The sequence below is a fragment of the Coregonus clupeaformis genome, unplaced genomic scaffold (genome assembly GCF_020615455.1).
Source record: "Coregonus clupeaformis isolate EN_2021a unplaced genomic scaffold, ASM2061545v1 scaf0038, whole genome shotgun sequence".
NCBI lineage: Eukaryota > Metazoa > Chordata > Actinopteri > Salmoniformes > Salmonidae > Coregonus > Coregonus clupeaformis.
Window position 1 is genome coordinate 823,590 of NW_025533493.1, and position 20,277 is coordinate 843,866.

At 42.8% G+C, this 20,277-nt stretch overlaps 1 protein-coding gene across 2 annotated transcripts; it reads right to left on the reverse strand.

The window, feature by feature from the left end:
* Positions 1–5,174: 5,174 nt before the first annotated feature.
* On the reverse strand, positions 5,175–19,086 carry LOC121576884 (BTB/POZ domain-containing protein kctd15-like). 2 transcript variants are annotated; one of them, XM_041890431.2, is made up of 5 exons: positions 18,467–19,086; positions 14,859–15,034; positions 14,015–14,159; positions 7,173–7,475; positions 5,175–6,009 (listed from the first exon to the last, which is right to left on the reverse strand). In XM_041890431.2, the coding sequence occupies exons 1-5, from the start codon at positions 18,491–18,493 to the stop codon at positions 5,845–5,847; spliced, it is 816 nt and encodes a 271-aa protein (XP_041746365.2). In that variant the 5' UTR covers positions 18,494–19,086; the 3' UTR covers positions 5,175–5,844. The 2 variants fall into 2 exon arrangements, with proteins under 2 accessions (XP_041746365.2, XP_041746366.2); XM_041890432.2 differs by lacking the exon at positions 18,467–19,086 and adding an exon at positions 18,182–18,411.
* Between the last annotated feature and the right edge of the window lie 1,191 nt (positions 19,087–20,277).

Consider the following 20,277-nt stretch of genomic DNA (forward strand, 5'->3'; position numbering starts at 1 on the left):
TGGCACACTTGTATTTGGGGAGTTTCTCCCATTCTTCTCTGCAGATCCTCTTAAGCTCTGTCAGGTTGGATGGGGAGCATTGCTGCACAGCTACTTTCAGGTCTCTCCAGAGAAGTGCGATCAGGTTCAAGTCCGGGCTCTGGCTGGGCCACTCAAGGATATTCAGAGACTTGTCCCGAAGTCACTCCTATAGTTGTCTTGGCTGTGTGCTTAGGGTCGTTGTCCTGTTGGAAGGTGAACCTTCGCCCCAGTCTGAGGTCCTGAGCGCTCTGGAGCAGGTTTTCATCAAGGATCTCTCTGTACTTTGCTCTGTTAATCTTTGCCTCAATCCTGACTAGTCTCCCAGTCCCTGCCACTGAAAAACTTACACACAGCATGATGCTGCCACCACCATGCTTCACCGTAGGGATGGTGTCAGGTTTCCTCCAGACGTGACGCTTGGCATTCAGGCCAAAGAGTTCAATCTTGGTTTCGTCAGACCAGAGAATCTTGTTTCTCATGGTCTGAGAGTCTTTATGTGCCTTTTGGCAAACTCCAAGCGGGCTGTCATGTGCCTTTTACTGAGGAGTGGCTTCCGTCTGGCCACTCTACCATAAAGGCCTGATTGGTGGAGTGCTGCAGAGATTGTTGTCCTTCTGGAAGGTTCTCCCATCTCCACAGAGGAACTCTAGAGCTCTGTCAGAGTGATCATCAGGTTCTTGGTCACTTCCCTGACCAAGACCCTTCTCCCCCGATTGCTCAGTTTGGCCGGGCGGCCAGCTCTAGGAAGAGTCTTGGTGGTTCCAAACTTCTTCCATTTAAGAATGATGGAGGCCACTGTGTTCTTGGGGACCTTAAATGCTGCAGAATTTTTTTGGTACCCTTCCACCGATCTGTGCCTCGACACAAGCCTGTCTCGGAGCTTTACGGACAATTCCTTCGACCTCATTACATTTACGTTTTTGCTCTGACATGCACTGTCAACTGTGGGACCTTATATAGACAGGTGTGTGCCTTTCCAAATCATGTCCAATCAATTGAATCAATTGAATTTACCACAGGTGTTGAAACATCTCAAGGATGATCAATGGAAACAGGATGCACCTGAGCTCAATTTCGAGTCTCATAGCAAAGGGTCTGAATACTTTTAATAAATGTGCAAAAATGTCTAAATGGGGTATTGTGTGTAGAATGCTGATTTATTTTTATTTTATATATATTTATTTTTTATACATTTTAGAATAAGGCTAACATAACAAAATGTGGAAAAGGTCAAGGTGTCTGAATACTTTCCAAATTGGTAACACACTACGCCCTGAAGGACTGAAATCCTGCAGCGCCCGCAAGGACCCCCTGCTCAAGAAAGCACATATACAGGGTCGTCTGAAGTTTGCCAATGAACATCTGAATGATTCAGAGGAGAACTGGGTGAACGTGTTGTGGTCAGATGAGACCCAAATCGAGCTCTTTGGCATCAACTCAACTCGCCGTGTTTGGAGGAGGAGGAATGCTGCCTATGACCCCAAGAACACCATCCCCACCATCAAACATGGAGGTGGATACATTATGCTTTGGGGGTGATTTTCTGCTAAGGGGACAGGACAACTTCACCGCATCAAAGGGACGATGGACGGGGCCATGTACCGTCAAATCTTGGGTGAGAACCTCCTTCCCTCAGCCAGGGCATTGAAAATGGGTCGTGGCTGGGTATTCCAGCATGACAATGACCCAAAACACACGGCCAAGGCAATTGCACATTTTTGACATGTGTTTTTCTGGATTTTTTTGTTGTTATTCTGTCTCTCACTTTTCAAATAAACCTACCATTAAAATTATAGACTGATCATTTCTTTGTCAGTGGGCAAACGTACAAAATCAGCAGGGGATCAAATACTTTTTTCCCTCACTGTATATATATATATATATATACACACACATACACTGCCAGTCAAAGGTTTGGACACAGCTACTCATTCAATTATTTTTCTTTATTTTAAATGTTTTAACTTTATAGAATAATAGTGAAGACATCAAAACTATGAAATAACACATATGGAATCATGTAGTAACCAAAAAAGTGTTACACAAATCAAAATATATTTTAGATTCTTAAAATAGCCACCCATTGCCTTGATGACAGCTTTGCACACTCTTGGCATTCTCTCAACCAGCTTCATGAGGTAATAATGCATTTCAATTAACAGGTGTGCCTTCTTAAAAGTTAATTTGTGGAATTTCTTTCCTTCTTAATGCGTTTGAGACAATCAGTTGTGTTGTGACAAGGTATACAGAAGACAGCCCTATTTGGTAAAAGACCAAGTCCATATTATGGCAAGAACAGCTCAAATAAGCAAAGACAAATTATTACTTTAAGACATGAAGTTCAGTCAATACGGAACATTTCAAGAACGTTGAACAAGTGCAGTCGCAAAAACCATCAAGCGCTATGATGAAACTGGCTCTCATGAGGACCGCCACAGGAATGGAAGACCCAGAGTTACCTCTGCTGCAGAGGATAAGTTCATTAGAGTTACCAGCCTCAGAAATTGCAGCCCAAATAAATGCTTCACAGAGTTCAAGTAACAGACACATCTCAACATCAACTGTTCATAGGAGACTGTGTGAATCAGGCCTTCATGGTCGAATTGCTGCAAAGAACCCACTACTAAAGGACACCAATAAGAAGAGACCTGCTTGGGCCAAGAAACACGAGCAATGGACATTAGACCCGTGGAAATGTGTCCTTTGGTCTGGAGTGCAAATTTGAGATTTTTGGTTCAAACCTCCGTGTCTTTGTGAGACGCGGTATGAGTGAACGGATCATCTCCGCATGTGTATTTCCCACCGTAAAGCATAGAGGAGGAGGTGTTATATGGGTTATATGTACTCCTGAGTGGCGCAGTGGTCTAAGGCACTGCATCGCAGTGCTAACTGTGCCACTAGAGATCCTGGTTCGAATCCAGGCTCTGTCACAGCCGGCCGCGACCGGGAGACTCATGGGCGGTGCACAATTGGCTCAGGGTAGGGGAGGGAATGGCCGGCAGGGATGTAGCTCAGTTGATAGAGCATGGCGTTTGCAACGCCAGGGTTGTGGGTTTGATTCCCACGGGGGGGCAGTATAAAAAAAAAAAAATGTATTCACTAACTGTAAGTCGCTCTGGATAAGAGTGTCTGCTAAATGACTAAAATGTAATATGGTGTGGGGGTGCTTTGCTGGTGACACTGTCAGTGAGTTATTTAGAATTCAAGGCACACTTAACCAGCATGGCTACCACAGCAGTGATACGCCATCCCATCTGGTTTGGGCTTAGTGGGACTATCATTTGTTTTTCAACAGGACAATGACCCAACACACCTCCAGGCTGTGTAAGGGTTATTTTACCAAGAAGGAGAGTGATGGAGTGCTGCATCAGATGACCTGGCCTCCACAATCCCCTGACCTTCACCCAATTGAGATGGTTTGGGATGAGTCGGACCGCAGAGTGAAGGAAAAGCAGCCAACAAGTGCTCATTATATGTCGGAACTCCTTCAAGACTGTTGGAAAAGCATTCCAGGTGAAGCTGGTTGAGGGAATGCCAAGAGTGTACAAAGCTGTCATCAAGGCAAAGGGTGGCTATTTGAAGAATCTCAAATATAAAATATATTTTGATTTGTTTAACACTTTGGTTACTATGATTCCATATGTGTTATTTCATAGTTTGTCTAAACTATTATTCTACAAAGTAGAAAATAGTAAAAAATAAAGAAAAACCCTTGAATGAGTAGGTGTGTCCAAACTTTTGACTGGTACTGTATTTATATAAACTCAGCAAAAAAAGTAACGTCCTCTCACTGTCAACTGCATTTATTTTCAGCAAACTTAACATGTGTAAATATTTGTATGAACATAACAAGATTCAACAACAGACATAAACTGAACAAGTTCCACAGAAATGTGACTAACAGAAATTGAATAATGTGTCCCTGGGGGGGTAACAGTCAGTATCTGGTGTGGCCACCAGCTGCATTAAGTACTGCTGTGCATCTCCTCATGGACTGCACCAGATTTGCCAGTTCTTGCTGTGAGATGTTACCCCACTCTTCCACCAAGGCACCTGCAAGTTCCCAGACATTTCTGGGGGGAATGGCCCTAGCCCTCACCCTCCGATCCAACAGGTCCCAATGGGATTGAGATCCGGGCTCTTCGCTGGCCATGGCAGAACACTGACATTCCTGTCTTGCAGGAAATCATGCACAGAACGAGCAGTATGGCTGGTGGCATTGTCATGCTGGAGGGTCATGTCAGGATGAGCCTGCAGGAAGGGTACCACATGAGGGAGGAGGATGTCTTCCCTGTAACGCACAGCGTTGAGATTGCCTGCAATGACAACATGCTCAGTCCGATGATGCTGTGACACACCGCCCCAGACCATGATAGACCCTCCACCTCCAAATTGATCCCGCTTCAGAGTACAGGCCTCGGTGTAACGCTCATTCCTTCGACGTTAAACGCGAATCCGACCATCACCCCTGGTGAGACAAAACCGCGACTCGTCATTGAAGAGCACTTTTTGAAAGTCCTGTCTGGTCCAGCAACAGTGGGTTTGTGCCCATAGGCGACGTTGTTGCCGGTGATGTCTGGTGAGGACATCACCTACAAGCCCTCAGTCCAGCCTCTCTCAGCCTATTGCGGACAGTCTGAGCACTGATGGAGGGATTGTGCGTTCCTGGTGTAACTCGGGCAGTTGTTGCCATCCTGTACCTGTCCCGCAGGTGTCATGTTCGGATGTACCGATCCTGTGCAGGTGTTGTTACACGTGGTCTGCCACTGCGAGGACGATCAGCTGTCCGTCCTGTCTCCCTGTAGCGCGTCTCACAGTACGGACATTGCAATTTATTGCCCTGGCCACATCTGCAGTCCTCATGCCTCCTTGCAGCATGCCTAAGGCACGTTCACGCAGATGAGCAGGGACCCTGGGCATCTTTCTTTTGGTGTTTTTCTGAGTCAGTAGAAAGGCCTCTTTAGTGTCCTAGTTTTCATAACTGTGACCTTAATTGCCTACCGTCTGTAAGCTGTTAGTGTCTTAACGACCGTTCCACAGGTGCATGTTCATTAATTGTTTATGGTTCATTGAACAAGCATGGGAAACAGTGTTTAAACCCTTTACAATGAAGATCTGTGAAGTTATTCGGATTTTTACTAATTATCTTTGAAAGACAGGGTCCTGAAAAAGGGACGTTTCTTTTTTTGCTGAGTTTATATATAGAAATTGGAAACACCAAATTGTCCATTTGACATTTCATTGAACAAATACCTACACATTACAGTATATGACATATTCAGACTGACCAGTGTCTTGGGTAGGAAGTCAAGAAATTAGGCAAATACAGACATGTTCTGTTCTTCCTGTGGCAGGGCAGGACATGCCAATCATTGGACAAAAGATCAGAATTGGGCTGCCTGTGTAAACGCAGCCATAATGTCTCTGAAGCGGAGGTCATCTGTCATACCAGTAGACCCATCCTCAGGCTTGAACAGAGTCCCCAGTTAAACCTAAGCTGGATCTGAGCACCATATTACTAGTTGTCAACAGCCCAGAGGTGACTGACCGTTGAAATGGCAGCCGTAAGAGTTCCATACAAACAGAGCTAATGAGCTCACCTCGGACAGACTAGTTTCAGAGGATCCCTGTAGTGTCTATGAAATAGAGAATCACAACCTTCTCACATCTTGCTTGTCCAGTCTACATTGCCACTGGCACATGATATTCCCAAGCATGAAGAGTCCTTGTGTGTTTTTCACTGTTAAAGTTGTGTAGATAGGACTCGAAAATGAGCACCGGACGTGTTGGATATCTCTCACGGATCCCTCTGTTCCTCCCAACCTAGTCCAGAGGCTCCTGTTTGATGTGGATGGTGGTGGTGGTGCCGATGGACTGACCCCTGTAGAGCTTGCGACACAGGACGTACTCGCTGAACTGGGAGGAGTCAACTCCGCCGCCACATGACGCCGTCACGCTGAATCCCTTCTGGAACAACCTCTCCAGAACCTGCAGGACAGACAGACAGACAGGGGCTTTAGACATTTGACATAAGTTATAGTGCCGAGTACGCTATTGTTATACCCTCTTCCTTAAACACTATATATACAAAAAATTTGTACACTCCTTCAAATTAGTGGATGCTGCCATTTCAGCCACACCCGTTGCTGACAGGTGTATAAAATAGAGCACACCACCATGCAATCTCCATAGACAAACATTGGCAGTAGAATGGCCTTACTGAAGAGCTCAGTGACTTTCAACATGGCAGTCATATGACGCCACCTTTCCAACAAGTCATAGCAGCAAAAGGTGGACCAACTCCATATCATTGCCCATGATTTTGGAATGAGATGTTCGACGAGCAGGTGTCCACATACACTACATGACCAAAAGTATGTATAACAGAGTTGACCATGAGCCACATAAGAACAGAGTTGACCTATAACTACATCACTGCATCTGCACTGAGTTGAGCCTATTAAGAAGAACTTAAGAATTAAAAACGGGGTTTACAAAGTAACTTTAGTGAGTCTGTCTGTCATGTTAGTTTACTTTGAGTCTTCAGCATTACTGGATGACCTCATCTGCTCTGCAGTGTACACAAAACATTAAGACTGACTAGGTGAAAGCAGGGGAAAGCTATGATCCCTTATTGATGTAACTTGTTAAATTCACTTCAATCAGCCTAGATGAAGGGGAGGAGACTGGTTAAAGGATTTTTAAGCCTTGAGACAATTGAGACATGGATTGTGTATGTGTGCCATTCAGAGGGTGAATGGGCAAGACAAAAAATATGTAAGTGCCTTTGAACGGGGTACGGTAGTAGGTGCCAGGAACACCGGTTTTGTGTCAAGAACTTCAACACTGCTGGGTTTTTCACGCTCAACAGTTTCCCGTGTGTATCAAGAATGGTCCACCACCCAAAGGACATCCAGCCAACTATTGGAAGCATTGGAGTCAACATGGGCCAGCATCCCTGTGGAACGCTTTCGACACCTTGTAGAGTCCCATGCCCCGACAAATTGAGGCTGTTCCGAAGGCAAAAGGTGGAGGGTGCAACTCAATATTAGGAAGTTATTCCTAATCTTTGGTATCCTCAGTGGCATTCACCTGAATCCACATCAGAACAGAATTGTCCTATAGAACTACAACTATATCACCGTCTGTACCTGAACTGAGTTGAGCCTGCAGTAGCCGTTGAGCAGGAATCTAATAACATGCGTGGGGTCCTGGTTCCAGCCGGCGTTCACAGAGTTACACATGACGTCTCCAGTCTCGGGGAAGATCTCCTCGATGAGCACCTTCCCCCCGCTGAGGGCGATCCTCTCCCCCAGGTCAGGGGTCACTCGGACCACCAGGCACTCGCAGGGCAGTCTCTTCTGGCCCTCCTGCTCCGTCTGCCAGCGCTCCAGCTCGCGGACCATGGGTGTCAGCTGGTAGTAGCGAGCCTCCTCGTATAGCTGGGGAAAGTCCTGTCATAGTAGAAACACATAAGCAAGGATATACAGTGGGGAAAAAAAGTATTTAGTCAGCCACCAATTGTGCAAGTTCTCCCACTTAAAAAGATGAGGCCTGTAATTTTCATCATAGGTACACGTCAACTATGACAGACAAAATGAGGAAAAAAATCCAGAAAATCACATTGTAGGATTTTTTATGAATTTATTTGCAAATTATGGTGGAAAATAAGTATTTGGTCAATAACAAAAGTTTCTCAATACTTTGTTATATACCCTTTGTTGGCAATGACACAGGTAAAATGTTTTCTGTATGTCTTCACAAGGTTTTCACACACTGTTGCTGGTATTTTGGCCCATTGCTCCATGCAGATCTCCTCTAGAGCAGTGATGTTTTGGGGCTGTCGCTGGGCAACACGGACTTTCAACTCCCTCCAAAGATTTTCTATGGGGTTGAGATCTGGAGACTGGCTAGGCCACTCCAGGACCTTGAAATGCTTCTTACGAAGCCACTCCTTCATTGCCCGGGCGGTGTGTTTGGGATCATTGTCATGCTGAAAGACCCAGCCACGTTTCATCTTCAATGCCCTTGCTGATGGAAGGAGGTTTTCACTCAAAATCTCACGATACATGGCCCCATTCATTATTTCCTTTACACGGATCAGTCGTCCTGGTCCCTTTGCAGAAAAACAGCCCCAAAGCATGATGTTTCCATCCCCATGCTTCACAGTAGGTATGGTGTTCTTTGGATGCAACCTAGCATTATTTGTCCTCCAAACACGACGAGTTGAGTTTTTACCAAAAAGTTATATTTTGGTTTCATCTGACCATATGACATTCTCCCAATCCTCTTCTGGATCATCCAAATTCACTCTAGCAAACTTCAGACGGGCCTGGACATGTACTGGCTTAAGCAGGGGGACACGTCTGGCACTGCAGGATTTGAGTCCCTGGTGGCGTAGTGTGTTACTGATGGTAGGCTTTGTTACTTTGGTCCCAGCTCTCTGCAGGTCATTCACTAGGTCCCCCCGTGTGGTTCTGGGATTTTTGCTCACCGTTCTTGTGATCATTTTGACCCCACAGGGTGAGATCTTGCGTGGAGCCCCTGATCGAGGGAGATTATCAGTGGTCTTGTATGTCTTCCATTTCCTAATAATTGCTCCCACAGTTGATTTCTTCAAACCAAGCTGCTTACCTATTGCAGATTCAGTCTTCCCAGCCTGGTGCAGGTCTACTATTTTGTTTCTGGTGTCCTTTGACAGCTCTTTGGTCTTGGCCATAGTGGAGTTTGAAGTGTGACTGTTTGAGGTTGTGGACAGGTGTCTTTTATACTGATAACAAGTTCAAACAGGTGCCATTAATACAGGTAACGAGTGGAGGACAGAGGAGCCTCTTAAAGAAGAAGTTACAGGTCTGTGAGAGCCAGAAATCTTGCTTGTTTGTAGGTGACCAAATACTTATTTTCCACCATAATTTGCAAAGAAATTCATAAAAAATTCTACAATGTGATTTTCTGGATGTTTTTTTCTCATTTTGTCTGTCATAGTTGACGTGTACCTATGATGAAAATTACAGGCCTCTCTCATCTTTTTAAGTGGGAGAACTTGCACAATTGGTGGCTGACTAAATACTTTTTTTCCCCACTGTATACCCAGAAGAACACACATACGCAAGAATGCGTACACAAACACAAATGAATGCATGGACACACCAGGGTTTCCATTAGCTGGTAATAGCTGTTTTTTGTCGGATAAATACAATTGGCGCCACCAATTGTCCAGGAGAAGATTACAAAAATTCATTGATGGAAATACCAGTCAATGGAAACATTGACTGGTCATGCTTATCGGGCTATAGGTTAATTTGCATAATTTCGTGGAATTAAATTGGCGTCTGTGTACAATATATTCGTTATGTATCTTATCACACGCGTACAGTACACAGATACAGAGCCTGTGAGCAGAAAATCGGTCAGACAGTGCAGGAGCTGCTGCTACAGCATCTTGTGCTACTTTCAAGATAATTGGGAACTCATGACGTCAGTGATCTTCAGATCGGGAAGTTGGAGCTCTAGAAGAAATCCTTTTTGTAATGTTTTTATTGACAATATCTGTTGGGGGAAAAGTTGGATGTTGCCACACACATACTTAACAAAATTAAGGAAGTTTCTTTTTAAATTATTCATAAAAATGATCCTGCCAACCACTATATGAAGAAGTTTAAAATAAAAACATACATTCAAATTGTACCTTTTGTAATGACCACCCAGAAACGGTGTTGCATCTTTTTTGGCATTGTATTCATGTAAGGAATCTGTGGCAAGACATCAGCAGATGTATAATTGAACACATTTATGAAGATTTTACACTATTATGGAGAGATGTACTGCTTGGATTCTTTACCTACAATAGAAATAAGTTGAAGCAATTTTATGTAATTAATTTCCTTATTCTTTTGGCCAAATGTCATATTCAGAAATGTAAAATGTACAAACAAAACACATCTTCTACCTTACAAAAGAAATTGAACTATATTTTTTATCAATGTAACACTCTACCAACAAAAAAGCTGTTAGAATTATAAATGTGTGTATGCCCTTTAAGGTCCTTGTGTAATGTGATATTGTACCCCTTAGCCCAATTGTCCGAGTTGGATGACCGTTCAAAACGATTTTTCCCAGTCTGAGCTTGTTTTTTCTCAGATGTACGCATTCCCAGTTGTTTTGAACGCGGCATCAACCAGCAACGGAAGGCAGGCTTCATCAGTGCGTCACACACCTCTTTGCAATGAGCTGGAGGCAGTATGCATTTTGAAAACATATACTTATATGTATTAAAACGTTCAGTTTTCAAACAATTGAGGCATGTCTTACCTTGCTTCAAAGTATCCTATTAGATCCCCTCGTTCTAAATTTCTAACAGATATTTTCAACTCTGTCACATGAAACTGCTCACATATACAGTGCCCTTTTGTCAAAAAGGTGTTTTCCCGCTAATTGCGTTATAGAACGAACATTCGTTCGTAGCCTACTGCCTTGTGCGCATTGCTGCGCTTATAATGTGTACAAATAATAGTTCAACAACATTTTAAGCTTAATGTTCTGATCTGTAGCATCAGACTCATTGCTTTTTAAATGTAGCATAGGCCTACTGGTTGTATGAATTTGGGATCCATCTTCCCACAACTGGCCCACAGTGTTTAGAATAGGATATTAATTTATCGACCAGCTGACCAAAGATAGGTAGCCTAAACTTTTCTACTATAGTAGATTGACATAGGCTAGTGATTTTTCTGTTCGTTACTCGTTGTGTTGGCTGAGGAGAAGTACATGTGGACAGTTATTCTAACATGTTCAAAGTGCACATCGTTGCATCCTCGACTTGCATGTTCTGTTAATATGAATTACCATATTTTAAATGTGATTTCTGTTATTCAGAGCAACGTGGGTGGACGCCCTAATCAGGTTAAGCGCCCTATGCATATGAGTCCGGTAAATTCAAATGTTGCCGGTCAAATGTTCGGCAACACATTTTCCTAACGGAAACCCTGGGACACACACAAATAAACGGAAATTAATACAACAATTACAACTCATACAAATTGCATTCAGATGCAGTACATAAGTATTTACTTCTGTTGAATGAATGTGATGGATTTATTAATACCAAATGTTTACCTCTACACAAAAAAAAAGATTGCAGTTTTAAAACTGCTGTAAAAGTGCAGTAACTGCAGTCAACTGGTATTTTGGACTCAGTATTTGCAACATACTGCAGTTATACTGCACTCTAACGGCAATCTTCTTTTGTAAGGGAAGACATGTCTGTACATCTCACTCTCCCCTGTATCTTCCCCTTGCATGCCCAATATTATGAAACTATTGCAGCACATACACACACACACACAGCAGAAACTTCTGTTTATAATTACTGGGTGTGAAACCGCGAGAGCTGCCCTTGCTCCATACTGCTTCTGACAACAGGCAGACACAGAGCTGCTACCCCCTCAGGCTCCTCTCTGTATCAAAGCCTGCCTCCTTAGCTCCCCTCCCTTCATAGGCTTGAAGCGAGGGATAGATGTGTTTTATAAAAGAGGGCTCTATCTGCAGGGCACTTTAGTCATCCTGTGCAAAGGACAGAATGACACAGCTACAAGAATGACAGAGAGGGATACACACACATATGCACACACTCTCATACACCACACACACACACACACAACCTCCTCACACATCAATTTAGCAAAACATAATGTCCCTACTTCCAGCCATGCAGAATTGACCCATGTAGGAGCCCAAGGCGTAATGGAGAACTGATTAATGTGTTCGAATCCTGCACAGTTTACACACACTGAGTGCTTATAGTGGTACACTATGAAGATAACAATGTGTTTCTGGGTACTGCAGGATAATTTGTATGACTTTACGGTCATGTTCAGGTTTGCATAACCATCCTGAAATCACTGTGAGAGATACTATTATCCCTTTCATACACAGACCAAAACCCACTAATTTACCATGCCTGCATTTTTATAGCAGCTTTTTTGTAAATCTGAAATGGGTAGGGGGTAAAAAAAACATGTAGAAATAAAAGCCACCTAAAGACCTAGTCATGATTCGTGCACCATCCCTACAGGTATTGGGTTTGTGTGAATGGTTCTCTGCTTTTTGCAGGTAAATTCATGAATGATTCCATTTTTTAACACCTCCCTAATTTGAACTGCAAACAGCCCCCATGGTTTAACAACACCCCCCCCCCCTTCTAATTTGCCATTAACCCACTGATACAGTGCATTCAGAAAGTATTCAGACCCCTTCCCTTTTTCCACATTTTGTTACATTTACGTCATTTAGCAGACGCTCTTATCCAGAGCGACTTACAAATTGTTACTTTACAGTCTTATTCTAAAATGTATTAAATATTTTTTCTCTTCACTCTACACACAATACCCCATAATGACAAAGTTAAGAGGTTTTTAGAAGTGTTTGCAAATTTATTAAAAATTAAAAACAAATACCTTATTTACATAAGTATTCAGACCCTTTGCTATGAGACTCAAAATTGAGCTCAGGTGCATCCTGTTTCCATTGATCATCCTTGAGATGTTTCTACAACTTGATTGGAGTCCACCTGTGGTCAATTAAACAGATTGGACATGATTTGGAAAAGGCACACACCTGTCTATATAAGGTCCCACAGTTGACAGTGCATGTCAGAGCAAAAACGTAAAAGTAATGAGGTCGACAGAGCTCCAGAGCTCCTCTGTGGAGATGGGAGAACCTTCCAGAAGGACAACCATCTCTGCAGCACTCCACCAATCAGGCCTTTATGGTAGAGTGGCCAGATGGAAGCCACTACTCAGTAAAAAGGCACATGACAGCCCGCTTGGAGTTTGCCAAAAGGCACCTGAAGGACTCAGACCATGAGAAACAAGATTATCTGGTCTGATGAAACCAAGATTGAACTCTTTGGCCTGAATGCCAAGCGTCACGTCTGGAGGAAACCTGGCACCATCCCTACGGTGAAGCATGGTGGTGGCAGCATCATGCTGTGGGGATGTTTTTCAGGGGCAGGGACTGGGAGACTAGTCAGGATCGAGGGAAAGATGAACGGAGGAAAGTAGAGAGATCCTTGATGAAAACCTGCTCCAGAGTGCTCAGGACCTCAGACTGGGGCGAAGGTTCACCTTCCAACAGGACAACGACCCTAAGCACACAGCCAAGACAACACAGGAGAGGCTTCGGGACAAGTCTCTGAATGTCTTTGAGTGGCCCAGCCAGAGCCCGGACTTGAACCCAATCGAACATCTCTGGAGAGACCTGAAAATAGCTGTGCAGCCATGCTCCCCAACCAACCTGACAGAGCTTGAGAAGATCTGCAGAGAAGAATGGGAGAAACTCCCCAAATACAGGTGTGCCAAGCTTGTAGCGTCATACCCAAGAAGACTCAAGGCTGTAATCGCTGCCAAAGGTGCTTCAACAAAGTACTGAGTAAAGTGTCTGAATACTTACTTAAATGTGATATCAGTTTTTTGCAAAAAAAACTAAAAACCTGTTTTTGCTTTGTCATTTGTTTAGATTCATTAGTAAAAAAAACTATTTAATCCATTTTGGAATAAGGCTGTAAAGTAACAATTTGGAAAAAAATCAAGGGGTCTGAATACTTTCTGAATACACTGTATTATTAAAAGGGGTATACCTGCCAATAAGTGGTAAATAAGGGGCTGTTTGAAAGGGGGTCATATAAATATTGCCTTATATTTTTACAGGTAAAATACCACATCTGCTGTCTGAAATGGGTATAAGTTTGTATGTGTAAAAAAAGGTTGGGAAATGAGGTGTACTATCTGGTTAAGAGACTGTGTTAGCCTAGGCATTAGCTCAGAAATAAAACAAGTCTTCATGCCTCAGGCAGGTTTATGCATAAGTAACAAAGGTGGTTTGGTTGAACTATGCTCGGGTGAGAAGTAAGGTAATGTATTAGGCCTATTTGACTTTATTGGTGAGTTGTGAGCTATTTTGGAAAAGTGCTGTCCTCCTGGAGTGTGTCCTGTACCTTGAAGTCCTCTGGGAGCAGTAGTTTGCAGGTCCTGAGGAAGCTGAGGATGTATCTGAATATATCTCCATCCCTGTCGATGAAGTAGTGCTGCTTCAAGCTGTCCAGTACAATGGGCTCTGTTCCATTAAACAGACGACTGATTCTGGAGAACAGAGAAAGAATGGTTGAGAGCTCTAGATTCATACTATGAATCAAGTAGTACTTGAAGTATGTTTAGTGAACTGTAAAAATTGTTTCTAGTGTAGCTGATCATTCCTTGAGAGTGATGTATGTCATGTAGGCCTACATTTTACGCAGGAAGTGGGCGACAAAGTTTATTTTAGAACAGAAAATAAATTGGGTCTACTACGTCTTCTGAATCACGTACTCATACTGGGTTGAATACAACACTCTCTCTCGCGCTCTCTAGAAATCGATGCCAACTGCACAGTACTCAACATTATTCTCCTCTCTGCCTGAGGTGGTCCTCTACTCTTCCAGCAGAAGTCTCACCTCACATCTCCAGGCAGCTCAGCCTTCTCTCTGCCTTCTCCACCCTCTCGGTCTTCCAAAAAAGCAATTAAAATCGAGCCTTTTCTTTTCTCTCTCTGCTCTCTCTCTCTGTATTTGCTTGCTCTCAAACCAATTATCATGGATACCAAGCTGCTTGTGTTTCAACATGATGCTATGTGGATTTCTAGAAGTAATTGAAAAATGTATCAGTCATAATGCACAGTCAGTAGACCTATCCATGAAGCTGACATTTTTTCCATAGGATAAAAGTTAGTATTGAATTATATTCCATGAGGAAATTATTCACATTGTCATGGTGGTACTATGCTTCATGGCCTTATACCCTTACCTAGACTCTGGGTATTTGGTGAGAGTACCCAGACTGCTGGTGTACATGTGTCCTCCCACATCGATGTGGACCGGGGCGTTGGCTTTAGTCAGCTGGGCCGGTGATGGGATGCCCTGGGCATTCATTGGAGAAACTGGAGAACGACTCATGGACATCCTGGACATGCTCCTTCCCTCCTACAGGAACACATGGAAACAGATAGTATTTGTTATAGAAGTGTGTACTGTAGCTGCCCTGAGATGAGTAAAGTGAAAAGTAGTGTGATGTCTACTTTTCATTAAAGTTAGGCTACTGATTGTGTAATGACATGAAGCGATAGCAAATTAGGTGTAAGAGTATACAGTAGTGTAGACTCTGGCTCGCAGCCAATCAAATTGTTTGAAAGATACATAAGCCTCAACGTTCCCCAATTAACATGAATACAATATTCATAAGCTGCAGACAGTAGTTGAAGTTGCCCACATTGGGTGAACAGAGGGTGTTCATGACCCCAGGGAACTGGGCAAGTGCAGCTTCTGGATTAATTAAACCAACCAACCATCCCCCACCAGGTCTCTCCATTGTAAAGAGGTTCTTTGAACCATAAAAAGGTGAACAGGAGGTGAACTTCATTCAGAGTTTTGCCAGGGGCAAGATGCCCGGGGCTGCTGAGCAGAGCACACAGAGTCCTCACTATATTTCCTGGGTGTTGCCTCCTCTGCATAGTCAGAAACCAGTATTTTACGAAATCCAATTATTAATGTATTTTTAAAACACATTTCAGGTTATAAAACCAAGAGAAAAAAAATGATTGCAGAGATTCTACAGTCGTGGTCAAAGGTTTTGAGAATGACACAAGTATTGGTCTTCACAAAGTTCGCTGCTTCAGTGTTATGAGATATTTTTGTCAGATGTTACTATGGTTTACTGAAGAATAATTACAAGCATTCCATAAGTGTCAAAGGCTTTTATTGACAATTACATTCAGTTTATGCAAAGAGTCAATATTTGCAGTGTTGACCCTTCTTTTTCAAAACCTCTGCAATCCGCCCTGGCATGCTGTCAATTAACTTATGGGCCACATTCTGACTGATGGCAGCCCATTCTTGCATAATCAATGCTTGGAGTTTGTCAGAATTTGTGGGTTTTTGTTTGTCCACCCGCCTCTTGAGGATCGACCACAAGTTCTCAATGGGATTAAGGTCTGGGGAGTTTCCTGGCCATGGACCCAAAATGTCGATGTTTTGTTCGCCGAGCCACTTAGTTATCACTTTTGCCTTATGGCAAGGTGCTCCATCATGCTGGAAAAGGCATTGGTCGTCACCAAACTGTTCTTGGATGGTTGGGAGAAGTTGCTCTCGGAGGATGTGTTGGTACCATTCTTTATTCATTGCTGTGTTCTTAGGCAGAATTGAGAGTGAGCCCACTCCCTTGCCTGAGAAGCAACCCCACACATGAATGGTCTCAGGATGCTTTACTGTTGGCATGACACAGGACTGATGGTAGCGCTCACCTTGTCTTCTCCGGACAAGGTGTTTTCTGGATGCCCCAAACAATCGGAAAGGGGATTCATCAGAGAAAATGACTTTACCCCAGTCCTCAGCAGTCCAATCCCTGTACCTTTTGCAGAATATCAGTCTGTCCCTGATGTTTTTCCTGGAGAGAAGTGGCTTCTTTGCTGCCCTTCTTGACACCAGGCCATCCTCCAAAAGTCTTCACCTCACTGTGCGTGCAGATGCACTCACACCTGCCTGCTGCCATTCCTGAGCAAGCTCTGCACTGGTGGTACCCTGATCCCGCAGCTGGACTTTCTTGGGCGCACTGACGCCTTCTTCACAACAATTGAACCTCTCTCCTTGAAGTTCTTGATGATCCGATAAATGGTTGATTTAGGTGCAATCTTACTAGCAGCAATATCCTTGCCTGTGAAGCCCTTTTTGTGCAAAGCAATGATGACGGCACGTGTTTCCTTGCAGGTAACCATGGTTAACAGAGGAAGAACAATGATTTCAAGCACCACCCTCCTTTTAAAGCTTCCAGTCTGTTATTCTAACTCAATCAGCATGACAGAGTGATCTCCAGCCTTGTCCTCGTCAACACTCTCACCTGTGTTAACGAGAGAATCACTGACATGATGGCAGTTGGTCCTTTTGTGGCAGGGCTGAAATGATGTGGAAATGTTTTTTGGGGATTAAGTTCATTTTCATGGTAAAGAGGGACTTTGCAATTAATTGCAATTCATCTGATCACTCTTCATGACATTCTGGAGTATATGCAAATTGCCATCATCAAAACTGAGGCAGCAGACTTTGTGAAAATTAGTATTTGTGTCATTGTCAAAACTTTTGATCACGACTGTACTTTACTTACCACTTGCATACTTTCCCCCCATATTTTGAAATTGCATATTCTTTACCATATTATTCCAGACATTAATTAAATCAAGATGCAGTATAGAGGTCAAATCGAACTCGACCAAAACAATGGAATTGCCATAAACGCGTGGGGGAAAGGGCCATGGGGGAAAGATCCGAATCTCCTCATTGCTCTCCAGCAAAATTAGCCTACGTTTAGGCTACTGTTTATATGTGTATTTCACAATATGTTGAGGTAAAAATCGGAGTATAATGTTTGTATGGATGTCAACCCCAACACATGTTCATGCCATAGTCACCAATCAACTGCATTACAGTTAAAGGTGCTACACATAGGATTTTATTTTATTTTTTGCATTGTAATTTCAGAAAATGTCAGTGTACAATTTTAGCAACCAGGATTACCATTAGATAACGCAGCCACAAAGTCAGAACAGCTTTCCCAGTTTGACAACAGCTGCTGCTCCAGCGGGAGAAATCAATAGGCGAATATCACAGCCAATCACAACACTGGCGGGTAAATAATACTATGAAACACTATCATTCCACTATTACCGCCAGATATATTAATGACATTTTCTGAAATTACAATGCCAAAATAATTTTAAAATCCTATGTGTAGCACCTTTAAATACGAGGACTACCTCCACCTATTTAAAAATGTTTAAAATATATATATATATATATGTATGCCAGCTATGCTAACCAGTTTATTCGAACGGGAGAGCATCTAGCTTCTAAACCTGAAAAGGGACTACTAAATGTTATGCAGCGAATTTGATTTAAGTAACCACATTGTGGGTCTGTTACAATACATAAATCATGTCGGATTTGACGAATATCCACTTTGTTAGATCAGATTTGTTGAATGTGCACCAATCTGGTCAATGGAACGTCTGAGTTCCATCGACCCCTTTACCGCATTTAGAATCGAATAGAAACTACAGTATCTCAATAAATTGAACCCACCGTTTCAAACATTTTAGGAGATCAGATGCGTTCCGGTGAAGCTTCCATTCTGCGTTTCGCTAAAATATTAAAAATTAATATGGCACAATCCACTGACGGCTCGTTTTTCTTGGCGTTTGGAGTCCAAATGTTTTGAAGATTTTGGGGATAATCCCGGGAAATCTATACCAACGCAAGGATTTTAGAGAGTCCCTGTGTCTTTAAGATTCAATTTGTCAGACAGACTAGCCTACAGGTTCTCCCTCCCCCCCAAAAAACTACCAACGAATTAAATTGCGTCCTTACCTGGGAGGACACGGATAGAGAAGACATAGGAATCTCTTCTCCCTTCCAATTTTATCTCTGTTTTATGCAAATGTGGTCGTCGTTTGCTGTATATCCGTCTTTGTCCGGGTCTTTCCTTTTCTGATATGATGAAACCGTCGAGTTTTATGAGAAGAAAGCCAGTCCGTCTCTAAATAAGAAGAGGGTTAGAAGTATTCTTGCTCTGGGCTATTCAAACGCCCGCAGGGCAAGGATTATGTTACAATAGAGCAGCCTTTTCTCTCTCGCCTCATCTCGGTACAATATGAAAATGAAATCCACTGTTTCTTATTTCACACCTCAATTTGATTTTACCAAAAACATCGCAGTTTTATTCCAACTGAGAGCAGTCAGGTCTGCTGCATGGGTTGCAGTGTTCGGTTTAATCTTGCCCCCTATCAGATGAGTGTCATAATTCACTCACCGGATTTAGTAGTGTGAAAATTGGCTACATTCGTCCTAAAAAACATACATCTAACTTGTTGATAAAATGTCTACTAAAGGGATACTGTGAATGTCCATAAAACTATAAAATGATAGGCTCTTAAATAAAACTGTCGCACAGACAGGGCGCCCGCAGATCCTTTCAGTCCTGTAGTGTTCTCGTCTCTCTCCCCAATAGTTTATATTTTAACATCTAACTGGCATTTAAACCAAATGACGTCTATCGTCATGCATTATGCCATTGCAAAACTCGCTTTCGGCAAAATGCGCCATTTCAGTAATTGCGCTCTAGTAGATGGAGATGTTTGCCCTGAGCGCTTGCAGGGCGTGATCTAGCCATATGGTCACCACTTTGCGTTCCATTGAGCAGAAAGAGTCCAAAAGCTGTAATGTCCATTTTTGCACCAGTGCTTTAGACATTAACTGTCAGGGTTGGGGATTACATCAGTTACATGTAATCTGATTACAAAAAACGAATGTGTTACTTTACCAGCAACACTATTGTAATCCTGAGCATGTCTGACCACAAGTCAGAGACCACTATGATGACACACCATATGTGTTTAGTGGATCCTTTTTTTCTTATAATGCCTCTTAAGGGAAAAGTAATCCAACAGTAACTGAAAGTAATCAGATTACGAATCCTAAAGTTGCCCCCCCCCATTTTATTCATATTCTAAGGATCCAAGACAGACCATATTGAGAGCACACTGCAAAATACTGTCCGGCACAAAAATGGACCTTAAAAATATACGTAGGCTAGCCTAACTGTGAACCATTTCAAGCATTACCCAATGCTTTCCCTCTGGTATGAAGCTATGGGTGAGGAGGATGGGATGGACATAAAATACATTGCTTTGATAATTTCCTTGTTCATTTTTACATGAAAGTCATTCTCTTCATCAGTTAAATCAACCAAGGAAATAGAGCAATACACACAATGTCTGTTTGATACTAAGACTCCTGTGTTAAATCCTCCTCTTCCATTTGTTTTTGCCCCAGGATGATGCTGTGCATGTGTCTTCCTCTGCTGTAGTAAAAACCAACACAAGGACTTGATTCTGGCTCTGTTCCAAATTACACCCTATTCCCTAGATAGTGACTACTTTTGACCAGCGCCTATAGGACTGTAGTCAAAAGTGGTGCACTATAGGAATAGGGTGCCATTTGCCATTTTTTCTAATTATAGAAACCCTGCAGTTAGTTCAATTAGATTAAATATGGGAAAGATGTTGTGAATTTGCAGATTTAAATAGCTGGCAAAGTCACCTCAGGCATTGGCAGTTAATTTTCTTAATTTATGAATGTTATGCTGAGTGTCTGATATGAGAAGGATGTGGAAAGAGAAG

What these genes read in the sequence shown, in the direction of transcription:
- LOC121576884 (XM_041890431.2), bottom strand. Translation starts at nt 18,493, where the DNA reads ATGTCTTCTCTATCCGTGTCCTCCCAG. An exon ending in TGCTCCCAGAGGACTTCAAG is followed by an intron (nt 7,476 to 14,014) that starts GTACAGGACACA and finishes CTACTATGACAG; the next exon opens with GACTTTCCCCAGCTATACGA. An exon ending in GCAGGCTCAACTCAGTTCAG is followed by an intron (nt 6,010 to 7,172) that starts GTACAGACGGTG and finishes TCTGTCCTGCAG; the next exon opens with GTTCTGGAGAGGTTGTTCCA.